General features: G+C 39.3%; 1 protein-coding gene across 3 annotated transcripts in view; it reads left to right on the forward strand.

Annotated features, from left to right (window-relative positions):
- Positions 1-23,788, forward strand: part of ERCC6L2 (ERCC excision repair 6 like 2) — a 76,993-nt gene that overhangs the window by 18,628 nt on the left and 34,577 nt on the right. For all 3 annotated transcript variants that reach the window (XM_058168249.1, XM_058168248.1, XM_058168250.1), the window contains 5 exons: positions 2,430-2,570; positions 6,169-6,282; positions 12,638-12,757; positions 21,505-21,576; positions 22,754-22,899. In XM_058168249.1, coding sequence (XP_058024232.1) covers positions 2,430-2,570; positions 6,169-6,282; positions 12,638-12,757; positions 21,505-21,576; positions 22,754-22,899 — 593 coding nt within the window. The remainder of the gene's footprint in view (positions 1-2,429; positions 2,571-6,168; positions 6,283-12,637; positions 12,758-21,504; positions 21,577-22,753; positions 22,900-23,788) is intronic.

Below are 23,788 nucleotides of genomic sequence, written 5' to 3' on the forward strand. Positions count from 1 at the left end.
CACAGACAATGCATCTATCATCCAAAAAGACCTTGGATCATCTAACCACTTGGTCTAAAACTTGGCAACTCCAAATCTCAACCAGCAAATGCTCAGTCTTACATATTGGAAAAAAGAACCCAAACACTAAGTGCATAAGCGCACAAACGTGCATAAGCGCACAAACGTGCCTACCGTTCCTGTCTTATTTTTTTTTCTTCTTCCTATATATATATAGATGCTTATACCTCCTAATATTTACTCATATATATGTTTATATACTATATAATCTTTTTATATGATGTTGTGACAAAATAAATATATAAATAAATAAAATAAATAAAGACAGAGATTTTTGAATACCTGAATGATAGATGCTATCTCTGTGAAGGTAAAACTTTGAGTAGGGAAACTAGAAAAAGGGATTCATGACATATTGCTAAATGATATTCTGGAGGTACAAGGCCTTAACTTTCCTGCCACTTTTAAAAAAAAATCTGGATAGTACTTGCTAATCACTAACTTTTTTAATGGAAAAGATATTTTTCAATTTCTTATATAGTCTGCAGTGCTGGGATTTACAAATCACATCCAACTCTGCTTAGCTTTTACAAAATCATCCTTGGTCAGCTAGCTGTTGCTGTTTGATACAAATATTTTATCAAACATTTTTCCATAAGTGCATTTTTAGCCTTGCAAGGATTTGGTCTATGTCACAGTGATATCATTAAATGGTATCTTATAAAAGCAGAATTCCAAATACTTCATTTTGCAGAATCTAGATGAGTTATTAGCATCTAACTCTGGCCTGTAGTAGTTATCATGGGCTTTCAGCAATGTGCACACAATTTCTTTTGTTATATTAGATTTCTATAGTATTACTGAAAATAATGAAGGGAATTGCTGCACCAATTCTAAAAACTATCCAAGTAATTGTTGCAGTTATTGTCCCTGAAAATTCAGAGGGCATTTTTCTCCTCTTGATGACTTCTTTGAAACAAGTAGAGATTTGGACTTACTTTGGTTCTTTTATATCTTGGGACATGAATTTTCCATTCCCACTGCTCATTAAAATAACCTTGTCTGTCTTTTTCATGGAAGTTCATGTCTTGAAATAGCTATTGATTGGGGAGCTCAAAATCTGTTCCTATGGAATGCATTTTTGATTGTCTGAGCTTTTTAGAAAATACCAGCCTCTCGGTTTTCCTGGATTTTATCTTTATATACTTCTTTGGGGAAAAAAATTTGCTCTCTTAATGGGTTTTTTGCATATTTTTTGTCACTGAATCTTACACGTCATGTGGGTCTAGTAACGGGTCAGTATGAAAAAAGTATTTGTTTTTTTAGATTCAGTAACTTGTTGCATCAACTTTAAGTACCTAAAGCAGGACTTGAAAAATAAGAATTTGAAATAAACCCTTTGCTTTTCTTCTCATTTCAACTATATTTCTGGAACATAACAATATTCTTATGAATAATTTTCAAGCAGAGACATTCATTTTCTATGCATAGGTTGATGGAAGATGCACGCGTGTATAATATGTTCAGTATTTATTCAAAATCCATGAATTAATTGAAGTTCCATACTTTTTGTGCCTCTTTTTTATAGTATAAAAGTTTATTAAGAATTGATAGATCCAAAACTGTGTAGCTTTGTTCCCTTTATGAAAGATTTACGACTTTTCAGTTATCCTGCCTGGAATGTTTTGATAAATGTAGAAATACATTTTAGAGAACACCAATCAGACGTTTAATAAAGATACACATTTGTCTGCTGTCCTTTCTTCCTTGTTTATACCTGCCTTTCAGTTAAAGCTTGTAATAATGCAGTCTAAACTGTGTTTTCTAAAGAGAAGATTAACAGCAATGTCACTCTGTTGCCTTTAATCTAGAAGCTTTTATTTTATCCCATTCTCTTGATAATGTGAGTATATGTTCAAGATAGCATTCGATTATTATAGCACAGCATGGTGCTGCTGCTTTGTGGGTGGCCTAAATGCAGGAGGGGTCTTAGAATATCTGTATCCTGCTGGTTGAGACCAAAAGATGTCATGGAGATGCCACCCATGGTCTTAAAGAGGAAGGATTAAGTATGTCATACCACTGTCCAAGAATCTCTCCCTCCTATATCAGCTATTCAGAGTGTCAGTCTTAAAAATTGGCTGTTTTCTTTTATTCCTGCTGCCTGCATTAGTCTCTACAATAGTGCCAGGAAATGGCAAATGGATCTTTTAAGCAATTTAAACTCTATTGTTTTAGGGATTGAGAGGGATCACAACAGTTTATCTTTCACATTCTTACCAGATTGTATCATTTGAATATAAAGTGCTGGTTGATCATAATCTATGAAAAAGCCCACCTCTTCTGTTTTCAAGCTTGGTACATATTTTAGTTTGTGATATATTATTTATGTTGTTTTATTCCCCCTATTTTGCATTTTATCTTGCCAGATGGTATATTGTTCTTTGACAGAGTTCCAGAGAACGGTTTATAACACTGTATTGGAGACAGAAGATGTGCAGTTAGTTCTGCGGGCACGTGAAGCATGTAGCTGTAATAGTGGCCGTAAAAGGAAGAATTGTTGCTACAAAGTAAGCATTATTTTTAAACTAAGTTTGTTTGAAGTACAGTGACCATCTGCAATAGTCCTTTGACCTACTCCATATCTAGCTTCTGTTTTTTTCCCTCATAAATCTCAATGTGGCCATAGAGTAGATGGATAATGATATTCTGTACTGTAGATAGAATAAATACAAACAAGCTGATTGGAAGGGGGGGAATTCCCAGGTCTGTGTAATGCTTCTAACTTTAATTTAAAAAAATTAATAAAATAGCACTGATTTGTGTTACCAAAAAAGAAGTTCAATCACTATTACTATGGTATTACAATAATGCTGAAACTTGTCTATGAGAGCCAGTCTGGTGTACTGGTTAAGGTGTCAGGCTAGAAACTGGGATATTCCAAGTTCTGGTTCTGCTTAGGCCCAAAGCCAGCTGTGTGACCTTGGGCCAGTCACTTTCTTGAAGCCCTAAGAAGAAGACAATGGCAAACTACTTCTGAAAAACCTTGCCAAAAAAACTGCAGGAACATGTCCAGGCAGTCTCTGAGAATTGGACACAATTGAATGAAAAAAAGAAAAATATCTATTGGGTGGGGACTAATTCATCTTTTGATAAATAGATGTTTTTTGAATGGGATGCTAAATGTGTCTCTAATCATACCTCTACTTTAAAATGGTCTCCTTGATTGCTATTGATTTACTTCAGGTTAAGCAGATGTATTTGAAAATGTTGCCACAAAACAAAAAATAATCAAGGAAAGACTTTGTGGCACACCTTTACAAGCTATATTACTAAGACATAATAGAAGCTGTTTTATTATTGCTCATCTCATGTGATCCATAAAATGAGTAAACTTAACTTTTGTCATGTTTATCTCACTGGAACTACCACAACATAAATGGTCAGTGAATCATCACCTAAAAACCAGCCAGGCATAGCCAGGAAAGTAGTTATTTGAGACAGTTGTTGATATCATTGCTGGTCTACTAGAAAGCTATTGGATGAGATTTTTTTTTTAGTTGTTTCAGTTTAAATATGTTTCAGATCCTTGAAGAAGAATACTTTGAATTTTAAGCATGTGTGGAATAAATTCCCAGGTGTTTTTAAGTTTATATCCTAACATTATACAAAATAAGCAAAGCTAACAATTGTGAAAGATGAGGCAAAATACACTTCTCCATAGGCTTCAAACATAGCCTACGGAGAAGAGGTGGAGGCACTATTTTTCCAGGGTCTGGAAGTCCGGGGAACTTGGCCCAGCCATCATTAACATGGAGAGAAAAATGAGCTGAAAGGTTATTCTAGATAATTTTTGTCATTTTTTTTAAATTTAAGCATCTGTATTGGCTGTTATGAAAGTCAGTTTGGTATAGTTAAAGGCATTGGGCTCTAGGCCTGCCTAAGGCATAAAGCTAGCTGAGTGTCCTTGGCCCAGTCTCACACTACAAATCCTAAGAAGGCGATCATGGAAAACCACAACTGAAAATGTTGCCAAGAAAACTTCAAGGACTTAATCTAGGCAGTTGCCAAAAGTTAACACTGATATAAATCTATCCCCCCCATACACATATTATCTGTTATACTTTAAGTTATTTGTTCTAGCCATGAAAGTCATATTCATATTTCATCAGTTAAAGGAAGGTAATATAAACCATTCTGTAGACAAGGGGTCCTCAAACTTTTTAAACAGGGAGTCAATTCGTGGTCCCTCAGACTGTTGGGGGGGGCAGTACTTGCTTGGTGGGTGTGGTTAGGTGTTCATGTGACTGGATGGGTGTGGCTAGGTGGTCATGTGACTGGGTGGGCGTGGCCAATTTAGCAGTCCATTAAATAGTACACACAAATTAAACTTTAATTTGTTATGCTCCTGCGGGTGAAGAGCAGGTTAAAGAAGGGGTGTGGCTGCCTCTGTGTGTGTGTGTGTGTGTGTGTGTGTGTGTGTGTGTGAGGGATTTCTGTTTGTGAGTGTGTATGTCTCTCCCTCCCTCCCTCCCTCTCTCTCTATCTCTCTATCTCTGGAGGCTGAGGAGGCCAACAATGGGCCAATATTTGGCCTCCCAGGGCCTCCACGCATTCCATTTTTGGCCTCCTCGGCTTCCAGAAGGCAGGTGAGCCGATGTGGGCGGGGCAGCTTCATGAAGGCAGGGGCCCCGATGTGGGTGGGGCCTGATTAATGACTTCAGCGGGCCGGATTCGGCCCGCGGACCATAATTTGAGGACCCCTGCTGTAGACCATCGTTTTTCGTGCATTAATAAAACTGCATGCTTGCTCAGGAAGAGAGAACCATCATAATTCAATAGATGACTGGCATCAGGAAGAATGGACAGACATCATAATAATTGGTGACATTGGGACACCAGGGACTGTGACAGCTGTTGCTGCTGACATGCCTAAGAATATATGAAAGTCTGCAAAGTATATGGAAGAACTGACACAAGATGCCAGAGAGAGGGAGTGGTGCCAACAGATTATGCCTCTGCCTAACAGTGGCACATCTGAATAAACATCGAGCAGCCAAAAGATGTTTAACAAATGGACCAATGAAACTGAAATGCATCACAGTCAAAAAGTTCCCAGTCCATGGCTTTTAAGCTATGTTTACAGAAATCCTTTCTGATTTATTAGAACATTTCTGATTCTTCTGTGTAGCTTTATCTGTATTCTGAACTAAGGTCTGATCTTATTTATTGTATTAGTCAACATAAAACATCTTGAACAATGTACACGGTCTACATTCTAAAGTACTTTAATCTATTATACCAGCTTAAATCTTTGTTATGCCTTTTCCATCCTATTCTAATGTTTGTGTAGAGAGGTAGCTTTAGCAGGTTTAATTCATTACTCTCCACTCCAGCCTGGTTAGGATGGCAATTATTTCACTTAAATATATATGTAAATGTTAGTTGGGGGAGGGAAGTATATGTAATGGGCTGTGAAAATAACGTTGGCAAATAGGAGGAAGAGCTGCAGCTTAGACAATGCTCCAATAAGAGAAATCTGAGTCTGAAGGAGGGACAGGGTGAAGAAAAGAGAAGGGTCTCACTCTAGTTTTCTGGAAAGTAAAGACAGGGGAGGGGAGAAGTGCTTTCAGACATGCAAGATTCTTTTACTGTAACCTTCAAATAAGAGTGATATTAATATTCATTGTTTGGGGTGTGTTTGGGCTACCTTGAAAGGCTAACAGTATCGATCCACAGTCAAGTTAGCTCTTTTTACACTTTTGAGGACCTTGAATGAATTTAGAGAGTTACAATTCAGTGCTTTTCAGATGACAGTTTCAAAGCACATTGTATTTTTTATTTTTGAAAGACTATTGGGATGTTTGCTGTTCATAAAATGAAAAGGAAATGGACCTTGTGTTTGCCTTTTTCAGATCAGCATTTTCCCATTATAAATTATAACAAAATGTTTTAATTTGACACTCTGATATGAAACTTTAGAGGTGGAATATTGTGTATTTTTCCATTCAGTAAAGTACAAAATACACTTCTATTATTGCAGAATTCAGGTTTTCTCCCCAATCCTGAGAAAAGAAATCCAAACATTGGATTTTGTGGAATAAATATTTCCTGCCTTATTTATGTACTATAGTTCTCTGAACTTTTAAACTGTTTATATTTCTACAGACAAATGCTCACGGCGAAACAATGAATGCGTTATATTTCAGTTATTTGACAGTCCTTCGTAAGATAGCAAATCATGCTGCCCTGTTACAGACGGAGAACACTAGCAAACAGCAGGTTAGTTTTCTCAAGTCTTTGATTTGAAGCAGCAACTTACCGGTAAATTCCATTCTCCAGTTTATGTCTCACTCATTCTGTTAAAATTATGTTGAAGCTATAGTTTTTCAAGGAATATGCTACCAAATCTATAATAGATCTACTGTTTGAGTCTAGTAATAAAAACATGATTGTAGTGTTCCTTATTCAGCTTGAATGCAGGTAGTCCTTGTTTAGTGATGTTTGCATTTATGACAGTGGTGAAAAAGTAACCTTAAAATCAATCCTATTAATTTATGATCTACATGGATCTATAAAATAGAGGAAAGCTGGATTAAAATCATATGCATTTCACTTAAACACTGCTTTGTTTAATGACTGAGTTGCCTATTTTGCTCTTCCCAGATGTGTTGTTTTCTGCCTTTACATTTTTTATGGCAACAGGGACAGAACGCAAAATTGTAAAGAACATAGCATGAACTGCCCCATTAGTAAAGAGACAATATGGTGGCCTCATTCCACTCCCTGTAACCTAGCAATCTCCTTGATACCTGCTGTGTGTTTTACATTCATTTATTTCAAAACAATCTTTCTGAAAGCAGCTTTCTCTAGCCAGTATTAGTAGTTAAGCTAAAAGCCTGCTCTTTTTCTTTTTTTCTTTTTTACCTTCTAATAGAAAGAGAAAAAGGGATGGCTGCAGAATGTTTGAAGGGTTTATGGAGGGCTTCTGCTTTCTAATTTTCCCTCTTTCTGTCTCAAAATATAAGTATGATGTAGTAGCAGTCAGATGTCCTCACTTAGAAAAATCAACAGAGGATTCAGTTGCTATTCCCCATTTTCTCCTTTTCTTTTCTAAGAGGTGAGGGAAATGAAATTACAGCCAGAATCTGATTGTTGTAGCTTTCAATCTGGAATAGAATTCTTTATTCTTTATGGGCCAAGTGTGATTGGACACACAAGGAATTTGTCTTTGGTGTATATGCTCTCAGTATTCATTCATCAAGAATAAAAAGATACAACACTTAGTGATAGTCAAAGTTACTAATAAGCTATCAAATTGTACTAGGAAACAAATACTAACAAACAAGCTTCCTAACAAACAGGAAGCAGCAGGTGAAGCTAAGCAAGATCACATCAAATACCTGTACAATTAGCACAGGGGCCCCCCAAGGCTGTGTGCTCTCTCCACTTCTCTTCTCTCTGTATACCAATGACTGCATCTCCAATGATCCATCTGTTAAGCTACTGAAGTTCGCAGATGACACAACAGTGATTGGTCTCATTTGAGACAATGATGAATCTGCATATAGACGAGAGGTCGAACGACTAGCCTTGTGGTGCAACCAAAACAATCTGGAACTGAACACACTCAAAACCGTAGAAATGGTGGTAGACTTTAGGAGAAACCCTTCCATACTTCCACCTCTCACAATACTTGACAACACAGTATCAACAGTAGAAACCTTCAAATTTCTGGGTTCTATCATATCGCAAGATCTCAAATGGACAGCTAACATCAAAAACATCATTAAAAAAGGACAACAAAGAATGTTCTTTCTGCGCCAACTCAGTAAGCTCAAACTGCCCAAGGAGCTGCTGATCCAGTTCTACAGAGGAATTATTGAGTCTGTCATTTGCACCTCTATAACTGTCTGGTTCGGTTCTGCAACCCAACAAGAAAAACACAGACTTCAGAGGATAATTAGAACTGCAGAAAAAATAATTGCTACCAACCTGCCTTCCATTGAGGACCTGTATACTGCACGAATCAAGAAGAGGGCCGTGAAAATATTTGCAGATCCCTCGCATCCTGGACATAAACTGTTTCAACTCCTACCCTCAAAACGACGCTATAGAGCACTGCACACCAGAACAACTAGACACAAGAACAGTTTTTTCCCGAAGGCCATCACTCTGCTAAACAAATAATTCCCTCAACACTGTCAGACTATTTACTGAATCTGCACTACTATTAATCGTTTCATAGTTCCCATCACCAATCTCTTTCCACTTATGACTGTATGACTATAACTTGTTGCTGGCAATCCTTATGATTTATATTGATATATTGACCATCAATTGTGTTGTAAATGTTGTACCTTGATGAACGTATCTTTTCTTTTATGTACACTGAGAGCATATGCACCAAGACAAATTCCTTGTGTGTCCAATCACACTTGGCCAATAAAATTCAATTCTATTCTATTCTATTCTATTCTATTCTATAAAAACAATATAAATTGAGAGATATAAGTGACATGGTTATAATAATAAGTGGGAAGAGATAGATATTAGTAAGGAAGAGAAGAATAATAGTAATACAGTCTTAGTAAATTATTTGACAGTGTTGTGGGAATTAGTTGTTAAGCAGAGTGATGGCATTTGGGAAAAAACTCTCCTTGTGTCTAGTTGTTCTCAATGTCGGGGGAAACGGCAATCAGGTCTGGGAAAATCCTCTTGTATGCCTCAGGACCGAGTCTGCAAAAAAAATTCCATATAAGCCCTGCCTCCGGCAGCCGTTCCCCAGCTTTTCGACTTGGTCACTGCCAGGATCAGATGTGTCGTCTAGCTCTTCATCTAATCTCTTCAAGGATTGCAATTTCTCTTTTGATTTCCAGCATGAAAGGCTTTTTAGCCTGAGCCCGCTGACGGCCGACTCTTCGGCATTAATTAGCTGTTCTGGCATTCTTCCTGGGTTAGTGATCACGGGCTTGCCCTGAAGTGCGCCCAGAGGGCTCGCTGCCTATCATCACAGAGAGCAGGCTGCAGCCGTCTTTCGGAAGGGAGCTGTTAGCCTTTGGCGCCTGGAGGTTTTCTTTTTTTTGCGCCTCGTTTAATCGCACTTGAAGCCCTAGCGACTAGCGATTTTGCCGACCCTCGTGGCTTATTGCTAATTGCTGTCAGAGCAGAGAGGAGCCCTAACCTAGATCGCGCTTTTAGCCTTTCGGCTAGCGATCGGTCGGCGGTTTAAGTAGTGGCTGGATTTTCACCTGGATTGTAGGATTGGCTCTCCTTGTCCCTCACAGGTGCTCTCAGTGGAAGCAAAGGATTTTGCTGCAAATGGAGGTCGTGAGTAGCTATCAAATTTGTTTGGTTTGCCACACTTGTGGGTCTTGAACGACCAATACACAATTTGGCGGGATAGCGCCTAAAATTGCGTACGCCAGTTGCACCAAAAAGTCAAAGAGCTCCAAAAGTAAACAGCGCAGCCGCCATTTTAGCAATCCAGGAGAGGGTTCTTCGGCCTCTATTATTCCCTATACCTCACGGAGTTACTTCACAGGCCCCTAATTCCGCCAAGCCTAACTCCAGGGCAGAGGAACGTCGCCATAAGGCGATTCAGAAGGTGATTGACAAAGCCTTAAAGAGGTCCGGCACTGCTGACAGGCCCAACCCTGAGGTCAAATCTCCACAGGGGGTTTCTACCGCTCCCATCGACCTGGCCCAATAACCAGCCCCTCCCCTGGGCTAGGGGACATGGTCACCGGATAGATCTGGGCACCAACAGTAACATCTTATTCCGGGGTTACTCCTTTGTTTCAGCCTCTCCCTTTACCCTCAGAGGCTGCTCCTCAATGCCAGCTCTTCCCTATGTAGGCAGAGGCAGTCCCTTGTTCCAGCCTTTACCAGCCACGAGCTTGCAGTCTCCTCTGGTCCTTTGCTATCTGGTCAGTTGCCTGCTTTGCCCATGGTTGCCCAACCACAGCATAACTACCACAGCCACATCAACAACTGCTTCTTCAACTGCTGGAGTCATTTGGCTTCTTAATCTCAGAGGCCATTCGTCAGGGGGTGGTTCAGTGCCTGCAACAAGGAGCCCATACTGAACAGTCTGAGGGCCATTCACACAGGCGCCTCCCTCATTACTCGGAGGCAAGGGGTGACCAATCAGGACAGGAGTGTCTCCGGGACCATTCACCTGACTGCCAGTCAGGGGTCCTTTTCGGAAGATGAGGAAAGTGGGGAATTGGCCCTGTCAGACGACGAGGGTCTTGCCCCAGACCAACTCTCCTTTGTAGGACTATTCAATCCGCATCTTTTCAGATCCCTCTTTTTTAAGGTGCAGGCCTCCACTGGATTGGGCATGACCACGCCTGCCCAGCCTGCAGCTCAGACTACCCAGGGATCTCCCGGCCTCTTATTTGCAGAACCTACCATGGTTTCGGAGACCATCCCGGCCCAAAACTCTTCGTTGACGTGGTCCAGCGGCAATGGCAATTCCCAGGATCTGGGTCTAACCCGAATGCCCAACATAAAAGATTTTACAATGTGGCTCCCGATCTGGATAAGTTGCTTCAGGTGCCCTCTGTGGACGCACCCGTTTTGGCCCTGACGACCTCTTCCCGTGTTACGGGTCCAGCTGATGAGTCCCTACGCCCGGAGAAGCGGGTAGACCGTACCATCGTAAAAGGTCATCTGGCTTCGACATAGTCTATCAGGGCCTCCACGGCTGCCTCGTTTTTCAACCGGGCTTCTTTAATATGGATCAGACAGCTACAGAACAGGATTCCATCGACGGATGTCAGGTCACATCAGGACATCAACAAGATTGTGGCCGTGTTGGAATTCTCGGCTGATGCCACGCTCAACGCAGCCAGATTCTCAGCCAAGGCCATCGGCTCTGCAGTGTCATCATGCCGGCTCCTTTGGCTTAGGCATTGGCAGGCCAATACCAGAAGTAAATGGCGTCTGATATCCTCCCCTTTCTCAGGGGACAACCTCTTTGGCTCATCCCTCAATCCCATCGTGGTAGAGACCAGGGACAAGCGAAAGATACTGCCATCACTTTCGAGAAGAGAAGAGCTCTGCCACCAGCCTTACCCTCACCCGCAGCCATTTTGTGGAGCTGAATTTGGAAGTTTTTCCTCTTGATCACAGCATTACTTCTCACCCAGAGGGGTCCAGTCTCGTGAGGGGCAGGTCAGACCGGGATCCCGGTTCCCCAACGTTGTCAGACATTGAGTTTTCCCATTGCGCATAAAAGTGGGACAGGCGAACGCCAATGGGAAGATCCGATAAAGAATCACTTAGAGCATCTAAACGCTCTGCCCCATCCCCCCCTAAAGGCTTCCTTTTGGGGAAGGAAGGGTAACCCTCCTGAGGATGTTTGAGTGTCATTGGATTGGTGGACTTCCCCGGCTATTTCCCAGGGGACCTATTTCAGAGACCCCCCTCGATTGACCATCACCACAGATGCGAGCCTCTTCGGCTGGGGAACGCACCTGGGGTCCCATCTAGTGCAGGGTTGATGGTCGGAACGCGAAGCCCGTCACAGCATCAACTTTCTGGAATTGCATTTTCTTGGCCGTCCAGGTATTCTCAAAACCTATCATTGGTCAGGACATTTTGATTCTAACAGACAACATCACTCGACAAGATCTGTGTGTATTTCATAGGGACAGAGTAGTGCTACGTCTGGATCCTATTTTCCTCACCAAGGTTAATACGGTTTTTCATCACACTCAAGAGCTCACCCTTCCTAATTTTTGCCCGAATCCTCAGCAGCCGAGGAATTCATCTGGCACATTCTAGATGTCCGGCATGCCTTAAAGATTTATATACTCCGCACAGCGTCAATACGAAGGACCGAAGCGCTCTTCGTTTCATTCCAGCCTGCATCTCTGGGAGCGAGGGTTAGCAAATCGGTCCTGTCCAAATGGATCAGAGCTACAATTATCACAGCCTATGAGAGGCAGGCTCTCCCGGTTCCTCGAGATATAACTGCACATTCTACTAGAAGCGCCTCCACATCTGCCGCTTGGGCTACTCAGGCATCTCTGGAGAAGATATGTAGAGCTGCAGCCTAGTCCACCCCTACGGCGTTCATTTGCCATTACCGACTGGATGCATACACGTCCTTGGACGCTGCCTTTGGAAGACGGGTCCTGCAGGCTGTCCGCGAAAAGGCATTCCTTCTAATTTAAATAAGCCAAAAGGAAAAAAATGGGGGGAGCTGGAGTAACAAAAGGATAAAAAAGAATAAATTCCATTCATTCAGCCATTTCCATGACTGAAAGTGACCTCAGATCTGGTCCATTTCTTTAATCTACTCCTCCACATTTTTTTACTCCTCCAGAATATCTTCATGAAATTCCTGCTATTTGTAGTCTTATCTATCAATTCCTGACCCTTCCTCCCTCCCTCCTTCACACAATGTTTACGATATGAACAAGTCTTATATTTCATATCTTGAATTTCTCCTTATATTGTTTTCTGAACTCTATAAGAGTGAGAATACACACATCAAATGTCCAAAATGTAGAGTTTTTCAAATGTTTCCAATTTCTCCTTGCACTAAATGTATTCTTCCACTTCTTGTAATTCAGCTATTAATTACTTTAACATTTTCTTTTCCTCGATTTGTATTTTATTTTAGGAGGCCTATATCACAAGGATCTGCAGCCATGTTTTTTCCAAGTTTCCTGATTTTGTGGACCTTAGCAAAAATGCTGCTTTTGAAACTCTTTCTGATCCAAAATATAGTGGGAAAATGAAAGTAAGTAAATGAGGGGAAAGATGAAGTAGAGCTGTTTTCCAGTACATATATTTTTGCTTGCATTCAGCACACTATTTGTGAAAAAACATAATGATTATATAATTATAATTATTATAAAACTATCGACATTTTACTTTTCTGAGGAATTTAGTTAAGATTTCTGCAGTTTGGAATCAGGCAATGCAAATATCAAATCTCTTTCTTTCTACCTGCCTGGAAGGAAAAGAACCAGAATATGTAAAAGTACCCTATGATTTCTCTCTTCCTAGAATTTGCAATACAGGTAGTCCTTGAGTTATGACCATAATTGAACTCAGAATTGTGATTGTAAATCATTGCAACCATAAGTCGAGACACTATGTTACTGGTCCCAATTTTTGATAATTAGTGTGGGAGGGTCATTAAGCAAACACATGGTCATTAAACAGATCCATTTTTCCCAATTGGCATTTTTTGCCAGAAACTGAAAGTAAAGACCGGAAACCTGTAAAAAGAGTTACGAGTCAACACAGTGACCGCAGGATGCTATAAATGACTAGAGAGATTAGCCAGTTGCCCAAAAATGTGATCATGTGACTGTGTGTATGTGCAGCATTTGTAACTTCACAAATGATTTGTAAGAAGTTATGAGGTGGTCTACTGTAACTTTGAATGGTTGTTAATGATCTTGTATTATATGGATTATATGCAGTGGTGGGAGTCAAGTAATTTAACAACCGGTTCTCTGCCCTAATGATTTCTTCCAACAACCAGTGCACCAAACTGCTCAGAAAATTAACAACTGGTTCTCCCGAAGTGATGCGAACTGGCTGAATCCCACCACTGATTATATGTACATTTATTTATTTATTTATTTATTTATTTATTCATATTTTTATACCGCCCTATCTCCCTAGGGACTCAGGGCGGTGTACAGCCATCTAAAAACAACATAAATATACACAGTAAAACATTAATCTAAAAAACTTATTAAATAGGCCGAATATTTAAAATAGACATAAATAATAAAACCCCAAGTTAAAACCAAATCTAAAATTTAAACAATTAAAATTTAAGAATCTAGTCCAGTCCTGCGCAAATAAATAGATGTGTCTTAAGCTCGCGGCGGAAGGTCCGAAGGTCAGGAAGTTGACGAAGTCCTGGGGGAAGCTCGTTCCAGAGGGTGGGAGCCCCCACAGAAAAGGCCCTTCCCCTGGGCGTCGCCAGTCGGCACTGCCTAGCTGACGGCACCCTGAGGAGTCCCTCCTGTGGGAGCGCACGGGTCGGTGGGAGGCATTCGGTGGCAGCAGGCGGTCCCGTAAGTAACCCGGCCCTATGCCATGGAGCGCTTTAAAGATCATTACCAAAACCTTGAAGCGCACCCGGAAAACCACAGGTAGCCAGTGCAGTCTGCGCAGGAGAGGTGTTACATGGGAGCCACGAGGGGCTCCCTCTATCACCCGCGCAGCCGCATTCTGAACTACCTGGAGTCTCCGGGTGCTCCTCAAGGGAGCCCCATGTGAGAGCATTGCAGTAGTCAGGCGAGATGTCACGAGAGCATGAGTGACCGTGCATAAGGCATCCCGGTCTAGAAAGGGGTGCAACTGGTGGACCAGGCGAACCTGGTAAAAAGCTCTCCTGGGGACGGCCGTCAGATGATCTTCGAAAGACAGCCGTCCATCCAGGAGAACGCCCAAGGTGCGTACCCTCTCCACTGGGGCCAATGACTCGCCCCAACAGTCAGCGGAGGCTGCACCTGACTGTACCGGGATGCCGGCATCCACAGCCACTCTGTCTTGGAGGTATTGAGCTTGAGCCTGTTTCTCCCCATCCAGACCCGTACGGCTTCCAGACACCGGGACAGCACCTCGATAACCGCTGGGGTGGTCCGGTGTGGAAAAGTACAGCTGTGTGTATGTGCAGCATTTGTAACTTCACAAATGATTTGTAAGAAGTTATGAGGTGGTCTACTGTAACTTTGAATGGTTGTTAATGATCTTGTATTATATGGATTATATGCAGTGGTGGGAGTCAAGTAATTTAACAACCGCTTCTCTGCCCTAATGATTTCTTCCAACAACCAGTGCACCAAACTGCTCAGAAAATTAACAACCGGTTCTCCCGAAGTGATGCGAACTGGCTGAATCCCACCACTGATTATATGTACATAGTGATGTAAAAGCCAGCAAATGAGTAGTAGTGAAATAAGTAGAGAAATTTTCTAGCTATTAACAGCCAGGCATTTGAACATCCCCATAACAAAAATGCAAATTATTTATTGGTTTGCTTTTATCTTGCAAGTAATGGTTGTTCAGAAAAGATGTTCCTATTTCCACCTAAGTTTGAGAGTCAGTATTCTGTATTTTTGTAAGGAATGTATTATTACAAGTATATTTTAAAATATGGAGCTAGCAAGACACTAATAAAATGAAAGCTTTAATCAGACACAAGTGCCCTTAAAAGATTTACTTTATTTTTAATGAGTCTGCAAAGCTTTATCTGAAGGAAGGTATGACAGCTTTTAAAATTAGATTTGAATCCAAAGCTGAAGAATTTATTGCTGACTTCTGTAGAGTTAATTTACCTGACGTTAATCCTTTTTATTAGTTTATAATATGAAATACAAAATAGGGGAGGGGAAAGGGAAGGGAAAAGTGTAGAAAAGAAGGGAAAAAGAAAGAAAAGGCATTGACTTCCGACTCCCTTTAGTGCAGTAGAATAAGATTGTAACATCAAACCTCAACTTTTTACTTTTGCATAATAGTATATTCTAGCAATTTCTATAACAAACTATCTAATCAGTAAAACCCAAAATCAAAGTTTCATTTTTCCCCAGCTCAAGAACAAAGTCCAGAAGTGGTTTCCAAGTAGAAACAAAAGTAATCGTGTTTTTTCTTTTATCAAGGCAGTCAATTTAACCACCTCTGCTAACTCCATTCATTTTTGCAAGCATTCATCCATTGTGGGGATTAAAGTGTCCTTCCATTTTTGGGCATAAAGTAATCTTTCTGCTGTCAACGTAGAGTTAACTCACATGAACAAATCAGTAACGGAAAAATTGAAATAGGTATCTTAAGTAGCCAGGATAGCGCCAAGTTCGTTTTTATGAATTACTGTAATACAATTTCTAAATTATTTCAGTAATCTGTCATGCTCCTTTGTGTTGGAAAATATTTTCTGTGTGAAATAATAAGACTGACTATCTCTGGTATCTATTAAAAATAGTTCACAAAGGCAGATTTTCAAGAAGTTTCTTCAGTACCCTGGGATGCAGTTCATCTCAACATATTCAGAATGTTCTCTGATCACCAGTGCTATCCTTGTATTGTGCTGTTTATAACCAGTTTGCTGGAAGAAAACACTTGGTCATTAGAGAAGACAGGTGTCTGGGATTAGGGAGTGTTGGATTTAGCAGATCTGCAGATATTCCAGCAATGTACTTTTGTTCCAACTCTATTTGAAGTCCTCAGATAGAAAAGAATGATTTTGCAGAGATGGAGGAGAGGGGGAGATTTTATCTTCTGATATTTGAGCATTTTTCTCACTCTCTGAGTGGCAACCAGTATAACCCAGGTTATTTAGGATTGCAGTCTAAGTAAATTAATTAAATGTGATTATTGCCTGTAGACAAAGATCAAATAATGAGCAAATCACATGTTACGTACCTGTGGTTTGTGCCTTTTACATTGTTACAGGATGGTGCTATTTTTGTTCCATGCATTTTTTTTAATTTAGTATTAAACAAAGCCCTTTATTAGCATGGAGAGGATTATTTCTATAATAAAACATAAGACATAGACAGTGCTGTCCTATCAATTAGTATTAGCTTGTAGTTCGTAATATTTGGAATCCTATGATGTAGTGTCATGAGCAACAGGCTCTTCTACTCATTGAACAGGATAGGATTCTTCTCCCTTATCTCAAAATGTAGATCAGAGGATCCGTAAAGACCAAATGAGTAGTAGTGAAATGAGTAGAGAAATTTTCTAGCTATTAACAGCCAGGCATTTGAACATCCCCATAACAAAAATGCAAATTATTTATTGGTTTGCTTTTATCTTGCAAGTAATGGTTGTTCAGAAAAGATGTTCCTATTTCCACCTAAGTTTGAGAGTCAGTATTCTGTATTTTTGTAAGGAATGTACAATTACAAGTATATTTTAAAATATGGAGCTAGCAAGACACTAATAAAATGAAAGCTTTAATCAGACACAAGTGCCCTTAAAAGATTTACTTTATTTTTAATGAGTCTGCAAAGCTTTATCTGAAGGAATGAAGCTTTTAAAATTAGATTTGAATCCAAAGCTGAAGAATTTATTGCTGACTTCTGTAGAGTTAATTTACCTGACGTTAATCCTTTGTATTAGTTTATAATATGAAATACAAAATAGGGGAGGGGAAAGGGAAGGGAAAAGTGTAGAAAAGAAGGGAAAAAGAAAGAAAAGGCATTGATTTCTGACTCCCTTTGGTGCAGTAGAATAAGATTGTAACATCAAACCTCAACTTTTTACTTTTGCATAATAGTATATTCTAGCAATTTCTATAACAATCTATCTAACAATTTATCTAGTCAATAAAACCCAAAATCAAAGTTTCATTTTCCCCCAGCTCAAGAACAAAGTCCAGAAGTGGTTTCCAAGTAGAAACAAAAGTAATCGTGTTTTTTCTTTTATCAAAGCAGTCAATTTAACCACCTCTGCTAACTCCATTCATTTTTGCAAGCATTCATCCATTGTGGGGATTAAAGTGTCCTTCCATTTTTGGGCATAAAGTAATCTTTCTGCCGTCAACGTAGAGTTAATTCACATGAACACATCAGTAACGGAAAAATTGAAATAGGTATCTTAAGTAGCCAGGATAGCGCCAAGTTTGTTTTTATGAATTACTGTAATACAATTTCTAAATTATTTCAGTAATCTGTCATGCTCCTTTGTGTTGGAAAATATTTTCTGTGTGAAATAATAAGACTGACTATCTCTGGTATCTATTAAAAATAGTTCACAAAGGCAGATTTTCAAGAAGTTTCTTCAGTACCCTGGGATGCAGTTCATCTCAACATATTCAGAATGTTCTCTGATCACCAGTGCTATCCTTGTATTGTGCTGTTTATAACCAGTTTGCTGGAAGAAAACACTTGGTCATTAGAGACAGGTGTCTGGAATTAGGGGGTGTTGGATTTAGCAGATCTGCAGATATTCCAGCAATGTACTTTTGTTCCAACTCTATTTGAGGTCCTCAGATAGAAAAGAATGATTTTGCAGAGATGGAGGAGAGGGGGAGATTTCATCTTCTGATATTTGAGCATTTTTCTCACTCTCTGAGTGGCAACCAGTATAACCCAGGTTATTTAGGATTGCAGTCTAAGTAAATTAATTAAATGTGATTATTGCCTGTAGACAAAGATCAAATAATGAGCAAATCACATGTTACGTACCTGTGGTTTGTGCCTTTTACATTGTTACAGGATGGTGCTATTTTTGTTCCATGCATTTTCTTTTATTTAGTATTAAACAAAGCCCTTTATTAGCATGGAGAGGATTATTTCTATAATAAAACATAGACATAGACAGTGCTGTCCTATCAATTAGTATTAGCTTGTAGTTCGTAATATTTGGAATCCTATGATGTAGTGTCATGAGCAACAGGCTCTTCTACTCATTGAACAGGATAGGATTCTTCTCCCTTATCTCAAAATGTAGATCAGAGGATCCGTAAAGACCAAAGGAATGTGAGGAGCAAGGAGAAGGGAAATCCCATTATTGAGTCGACATTCACTTCTGAGCATTGGATGCCCAGAAATCATAGCATACCTTAACTTAGTTGATTCTCTTTTTCCTCCTTGGTTAAAAAAGAATGAATAGATTGGGTTTTTCTGTTTACATTTTTATTTTACTCAAAAGATTAAAATACAAAATACAAAGGGAAAAAAGTTTACAAAGACAAAACAAAAGTAGACAAGAATATTAAGAAAAAGTGAATTAAAAGGACAAAGAACAAAAACACATATTATCCTCTCTAGTTGAACACTGTTTGCAACAACAATATTGCAACAATATTATAGCTTTCCCCTTCCAAAACAGATCCAAAATTTATAAATTTCTACACCTATTTGCAACCCAATTGATCTGTCATATACATCTATTCATCCATCCCTCCATCCATCAAAATAAATGGTTAACACGTTAAACAACTGCAAAGTTAATGTTCAAGGCCCTCTGTTAACAATCTGTTATTGCAATTTTCTTATTAGGTTTCTTGTCTACCACAAATCACCCCAATTACGGTATTATCTCTGATGTGTCCAGGATCATATACCCTCATTTGACTCTTAAAAATAAAACCCCTCCTTAGAATTTTAATTGAGAGCTTTCCCAACAAATGCATTTTATTTCTGGAGTTCAGGAGAGGCTGAATAGATTGTTGATCCATTTTAGTGGCTATTGTTAGTTCCAGCTCTGAAGATTTGTAAGATCAAATATATGGGAAGGTTCCTGGTGATGATTCAATCCGTCCTGAACTAACTAAAAATAACTCAGTGCAGTGGGTTTTGATTTTGAGCTTCTCAATAAGTATGATTGAGAAAAAAAGAGGCTAGCAGCTATTTTTCCTACTTTTAAAAAGGAAGAGAATGCTTAGCAAACTCTAGACCCATTCATTTGCTTAACACAGTCAGTAAACTCTACACCAGCCATCTGTTCTGGAATCTAAGGGACAGGAACAAGAAAAACTAGTGGAACAAAAGGCTGATTCCAAAAGTGTTGATGTATCTTTGACTACTGCCTAGTGCTCCAGAATTTAATTGGAAAAAAAAAAACCTCCTTTCAGAGTCCTTTCTCTGTAGGCAGCCTTTATAGCTCTCAAGACTACATTTCAGCCTCTTTCTTGAGCCAATTTGTGGGAGAAACTGGAAGCTTCTGAGATTGATTAGTGCTTACTATCTCTTATTCATATCTCCACAATGGTATGTCCCTAAAAGTCAAATGCAAACTCCAAAGTCATTAATCAAACATTATTACAACCTTAAAGGTTGAGCAGAGCTTCTGTTAAATTTCTCATAAATGCTGTGCTGGGTTTCCTATTCCCCTCCCTCTGCATCGTCCTCCCCACCAGTCAAAGAACATGGATGGTCCCCTGTAGGACTCAAAAGAACATAGGGAGGGGGGGGTGGCTTTGCTCAGTATTGAAGAGAGGATCATCTGGAAATAAGCTTTCATAAAACCAAGTTTATGGCCTTTGCCAGGAGATCAAAGGCACACTTCTGACATGTACTTGTGACATACAAAGGGAACAAAGTTGAGTAAATATCATGCTTTTAAGTGTGATCTTTCATGCTTCTGGCTCCAGGAAGCCCACAGCAACTATGATCCCCCAAACACTGAGAAATATACTATTGCTACTTAAAATTTATTATAATCAAAATACAGCTTCTTCAGACCTGCAACCCTTACACTATCTGAAGAAAAGTCATGATGAAACTTCTTTATCTAACCATTTTGTAAATTAATCCCCCTCCCCCACTTGGATTCTACTCTCCCACTTCATTTGCTCTGTAAGCAGTGTATGATGGGGACCCACTACCAAACTGATTCAAGCTAAACTCTAAACTTGCCCACCACAGAAGCAGGGGTGTCATACTGGTGGGCCATGGGCCGGATGCCTCACATGCAGGCCACACCCACCCCAGCTCCGCGAAGGGAAAAAACACCACGAAATGTCTCCTGCGGCAATGTGATGCCGCAATTTGACACCTGTGGAATAGAGCAATATTAGTTGCATATCTTAAACCAGAGTTCCCCAACCTTTCTGGATTGGTGGCCTAGAGAGGAGAGGGGCAGGCGTCTTTACATGAGCAAACGCATGTGCCATGCAAGCAGGGCAGTGACACAAACAGGGCCATGAGCGTGCCTACGCAATGCTTGCAGTGCCCCTGGTGCCCGTGTGATGTAGTGCCGCTACTGTGAGTGGGGGTAAGTCCGCACATGCATAGGCATGTGCATAGGCCAGCCACTCATGCGGCCCAGTGGACAACAGGTTGTGGGTAGTGGGCTGCGGCTCACAGATTGGGACCCCTGCCTTAAGCAGCTAGAGGGCCCTAATAACACAAGGATTTTTACTTTGGTTTGCTGCAGTGCCATCACTGTTGTGATAGATGGGAGACACAGGAAGACCTTCTTTCAATAAATTTGTCCCTGGAATTCTGGGTAATTGGAACTATCAAGCCCATCTTCCTGCACTGCTCATTTTAAATAGATACCCAGAGTGCTCTTCTTCTCAAACTATTCACTAGGCTTATAAGTTTACAGAGAAATTCTAGATCTTCCTACAAATCTCTGACTCAGCCCATAATATTGCCAAATTCTTGGCAGAATTGTGCAAAAATTATCAGGAATTGATAATCAAGTCAAGATAGACTTGACATATGCTATTATACTGCTGGTCCTTATTTCCAGAGAATATTGTGCAGTTGCTGTTGCCACAACTTAATTTTTAATTCACTTCTACAGCACACTACCAACTTACTATGTTTTATCCATGCATTATATGCATTTTTCAGTTTTATGGCTTTATTTAACCATCTTTTAGCTCTATAGTCGCTGTTCTCGTATGTTCTAGATAGAAGGCTGTTTTTCTGTGATACTTCTGTGATTCTGCTTTATCTGTATTTTTATTTAAAGAACAAAGTAAAGATATCATATTATGTAAAATAGATATGGTAAAATACTTGGGGTGAGATTTAGTCAATGTTATTTTCCATTGTTCACTTCCAGGTCCTTCAGAAACTTTTAAATCATTTCAGAAAAAACAAAGATAAAGTGCTTCTTTTTTCTTTTTCAACAAAGGTGAGCTATGTGATCTTATTGGGATGTTATTAGCATCTTTCATCCATTACTGCTTTCTAGCTTGAAATGACTATGCAGGGAACAATAGAGAACGAAGCATCTTCAAATGTTATAATCCTTTACATGAGAAAATCTTTTAAATTGCATCATACATTTCTACTCTAATAACAACAAATCTATTCTTTGGGAAATGCTCCCCAAATGAGCATATGTGATTTCCTCCCTCCTTCTCTCAAAACTCTAAAATTTAGGAGCATTCATAGAAAATAATTCAGATTCAAAACCAAGAAAAGGAAATACAAAGTAGATATTAAAAATGTGGAATGCATTAACATCAAATATAAAGAAGCAGCAATTTAGGATAGAGTCAGCAAAATTTACTATGGCTGCATACATTCCCTGAATAACGTGCAGAATATCTTCAACTGCCAGGAAGTCTTAAAGACGATTATACTTCCGTTTGTGTTTTTGAGATCCCCAGTATATTATATTGTTGGCCCCTGTGCATCAAGGATGGTGGATTTGTGAGACTTTGGCTTTAATTCATCAAGACCTTTCCTTATACTCCTTGGTTCATGCAATAAAACAATTTGTGTATATCATAATATGAGGAACATCATGTAGATATGATACATTTCCTAAACTGAGCATTTTTCTACAAGAAAAGTAAATAATATGTGAATCACTTGTTAAATATAAAAGTTAATAGTTGTTTCCTTGGAAATAATCCCTATTGAAACGCAGGAGATTTTTTTCTAAATCATATATGCAAGATTGTGCTTCTAACTAAGCCCAAACTCTTTGGTTTTGATGCATGGAATTCCTGCTTTGCCATTTTTGGGTCTTATGACATGGCAATCAAGATTGTAATAGTAATAGCCATGTCATAAGTCCCAAATGCTGCAAAGTAGAAATTCCACACACAATTGTCTGATTTTTACAAATTCTGATATAAATATATGTGACGTCTCTGTATTAAATTACAACATTTTTGTATCATAGTAGAATGTGGGCAAAATTTAAATTTAATACTAATATAATAAATACAAACAATGGAAATAAGAAATGTTTCTTTTAAGCCAGTATGTGTGATTTTGGAATGAAGATAAAAAAAACAACAGGCTAATAGGAACTGGAAGTTGTTTTTTAACTGTTTGATTACTGCCTTTTCCATTAGTTACTTGATGTTCTGGAACAATATTGCATGGCATCTGGGCTAGATTACAGGAGACTCGATGGCAATACAAAGGCAGAGGACAGAATCAAAATAGTAAAAGAGTTCAACAGCATGGAAGAAGTTAACATTTGCCTGGTTTCTACAATGTAAGAGAACACCATGTCTGCTTCTGTCTAGATAGAAATGTATTGCAAATTTATTACACTCTTGATTGATCTTACATTTGTCACCTCCTTGGGAAGAAGCAATAACAGTACTGTCGGCTACTATAAAACTGGGAAGTAGACTTCATCACTCAAAACTCTGAGGGTAGAAATTAGAAATGAATCAAGTGCTTATGTACTACCATGCTTTTTTTTTTTACTCTTCTCCCTTCCTGGGTTTAATCTGATATCTGAAACCAGTGATGAATATTGTTAACTAAATAAGAGTTTTATATTGGCTTTAGGCTCAAAATAACTATGCACAATTTTTGAAAGGTATTATCTTATACTGTGTTTAAATGAAGCCAATAGACAGGTAGATAAAAACACAAATTAGAATCAAAATAATTTACGCACAATTTTTGAAACATATATTATCTTAGAATGTTTGAATGAAGCCAATAGAGTAATAGATAAATACACAAATTCAAAGAACTAACACAAGCTACAGGTATTATTATATTAATGTAGGGCAATTAACTGTTTTAGTACATAATACAGTATTTCTCTTGCAATATAATGCTGAATTTATATTTCTGTGATACCGTACACAGAACATATGGAAAACCAAACTACTCTATATCAAATAAGAGCTAAATATAAAGAACCTATATCGACTAGAATAGCGGTCTCCAACCTTTCTGGTTTGGCGGCCTGGCCCAGGGGAGGGGGAGGATGGGAGGATTCCATGTGAATGGCAGGTGCATGTACTCGAGCCTGCAAAGTACCATTTGTGTGAGTGGCAGGTACTCACCCACCCCCACTGCTTGCATGAGTGGAGTTTCAAACAGGCTGCGGCCTGGTAGTGGGATGTGGACCCCTGTACTAGAAG

This window comes from Ahaetulla prasina, chromosome 2 (genome assembly GCF_028640845.1).
Source record: "Ahaetulla prasina isolate Xishuangbanna chromosome 2, ASM2864084v1, whole genome shotgun sequence".
Lineage (NCBI taxonomy): Eukaryota > Metazoa > Chordata > Lepidosauria > Squamata > Colubridae > Ahaetulla > Ahaetulla prasina.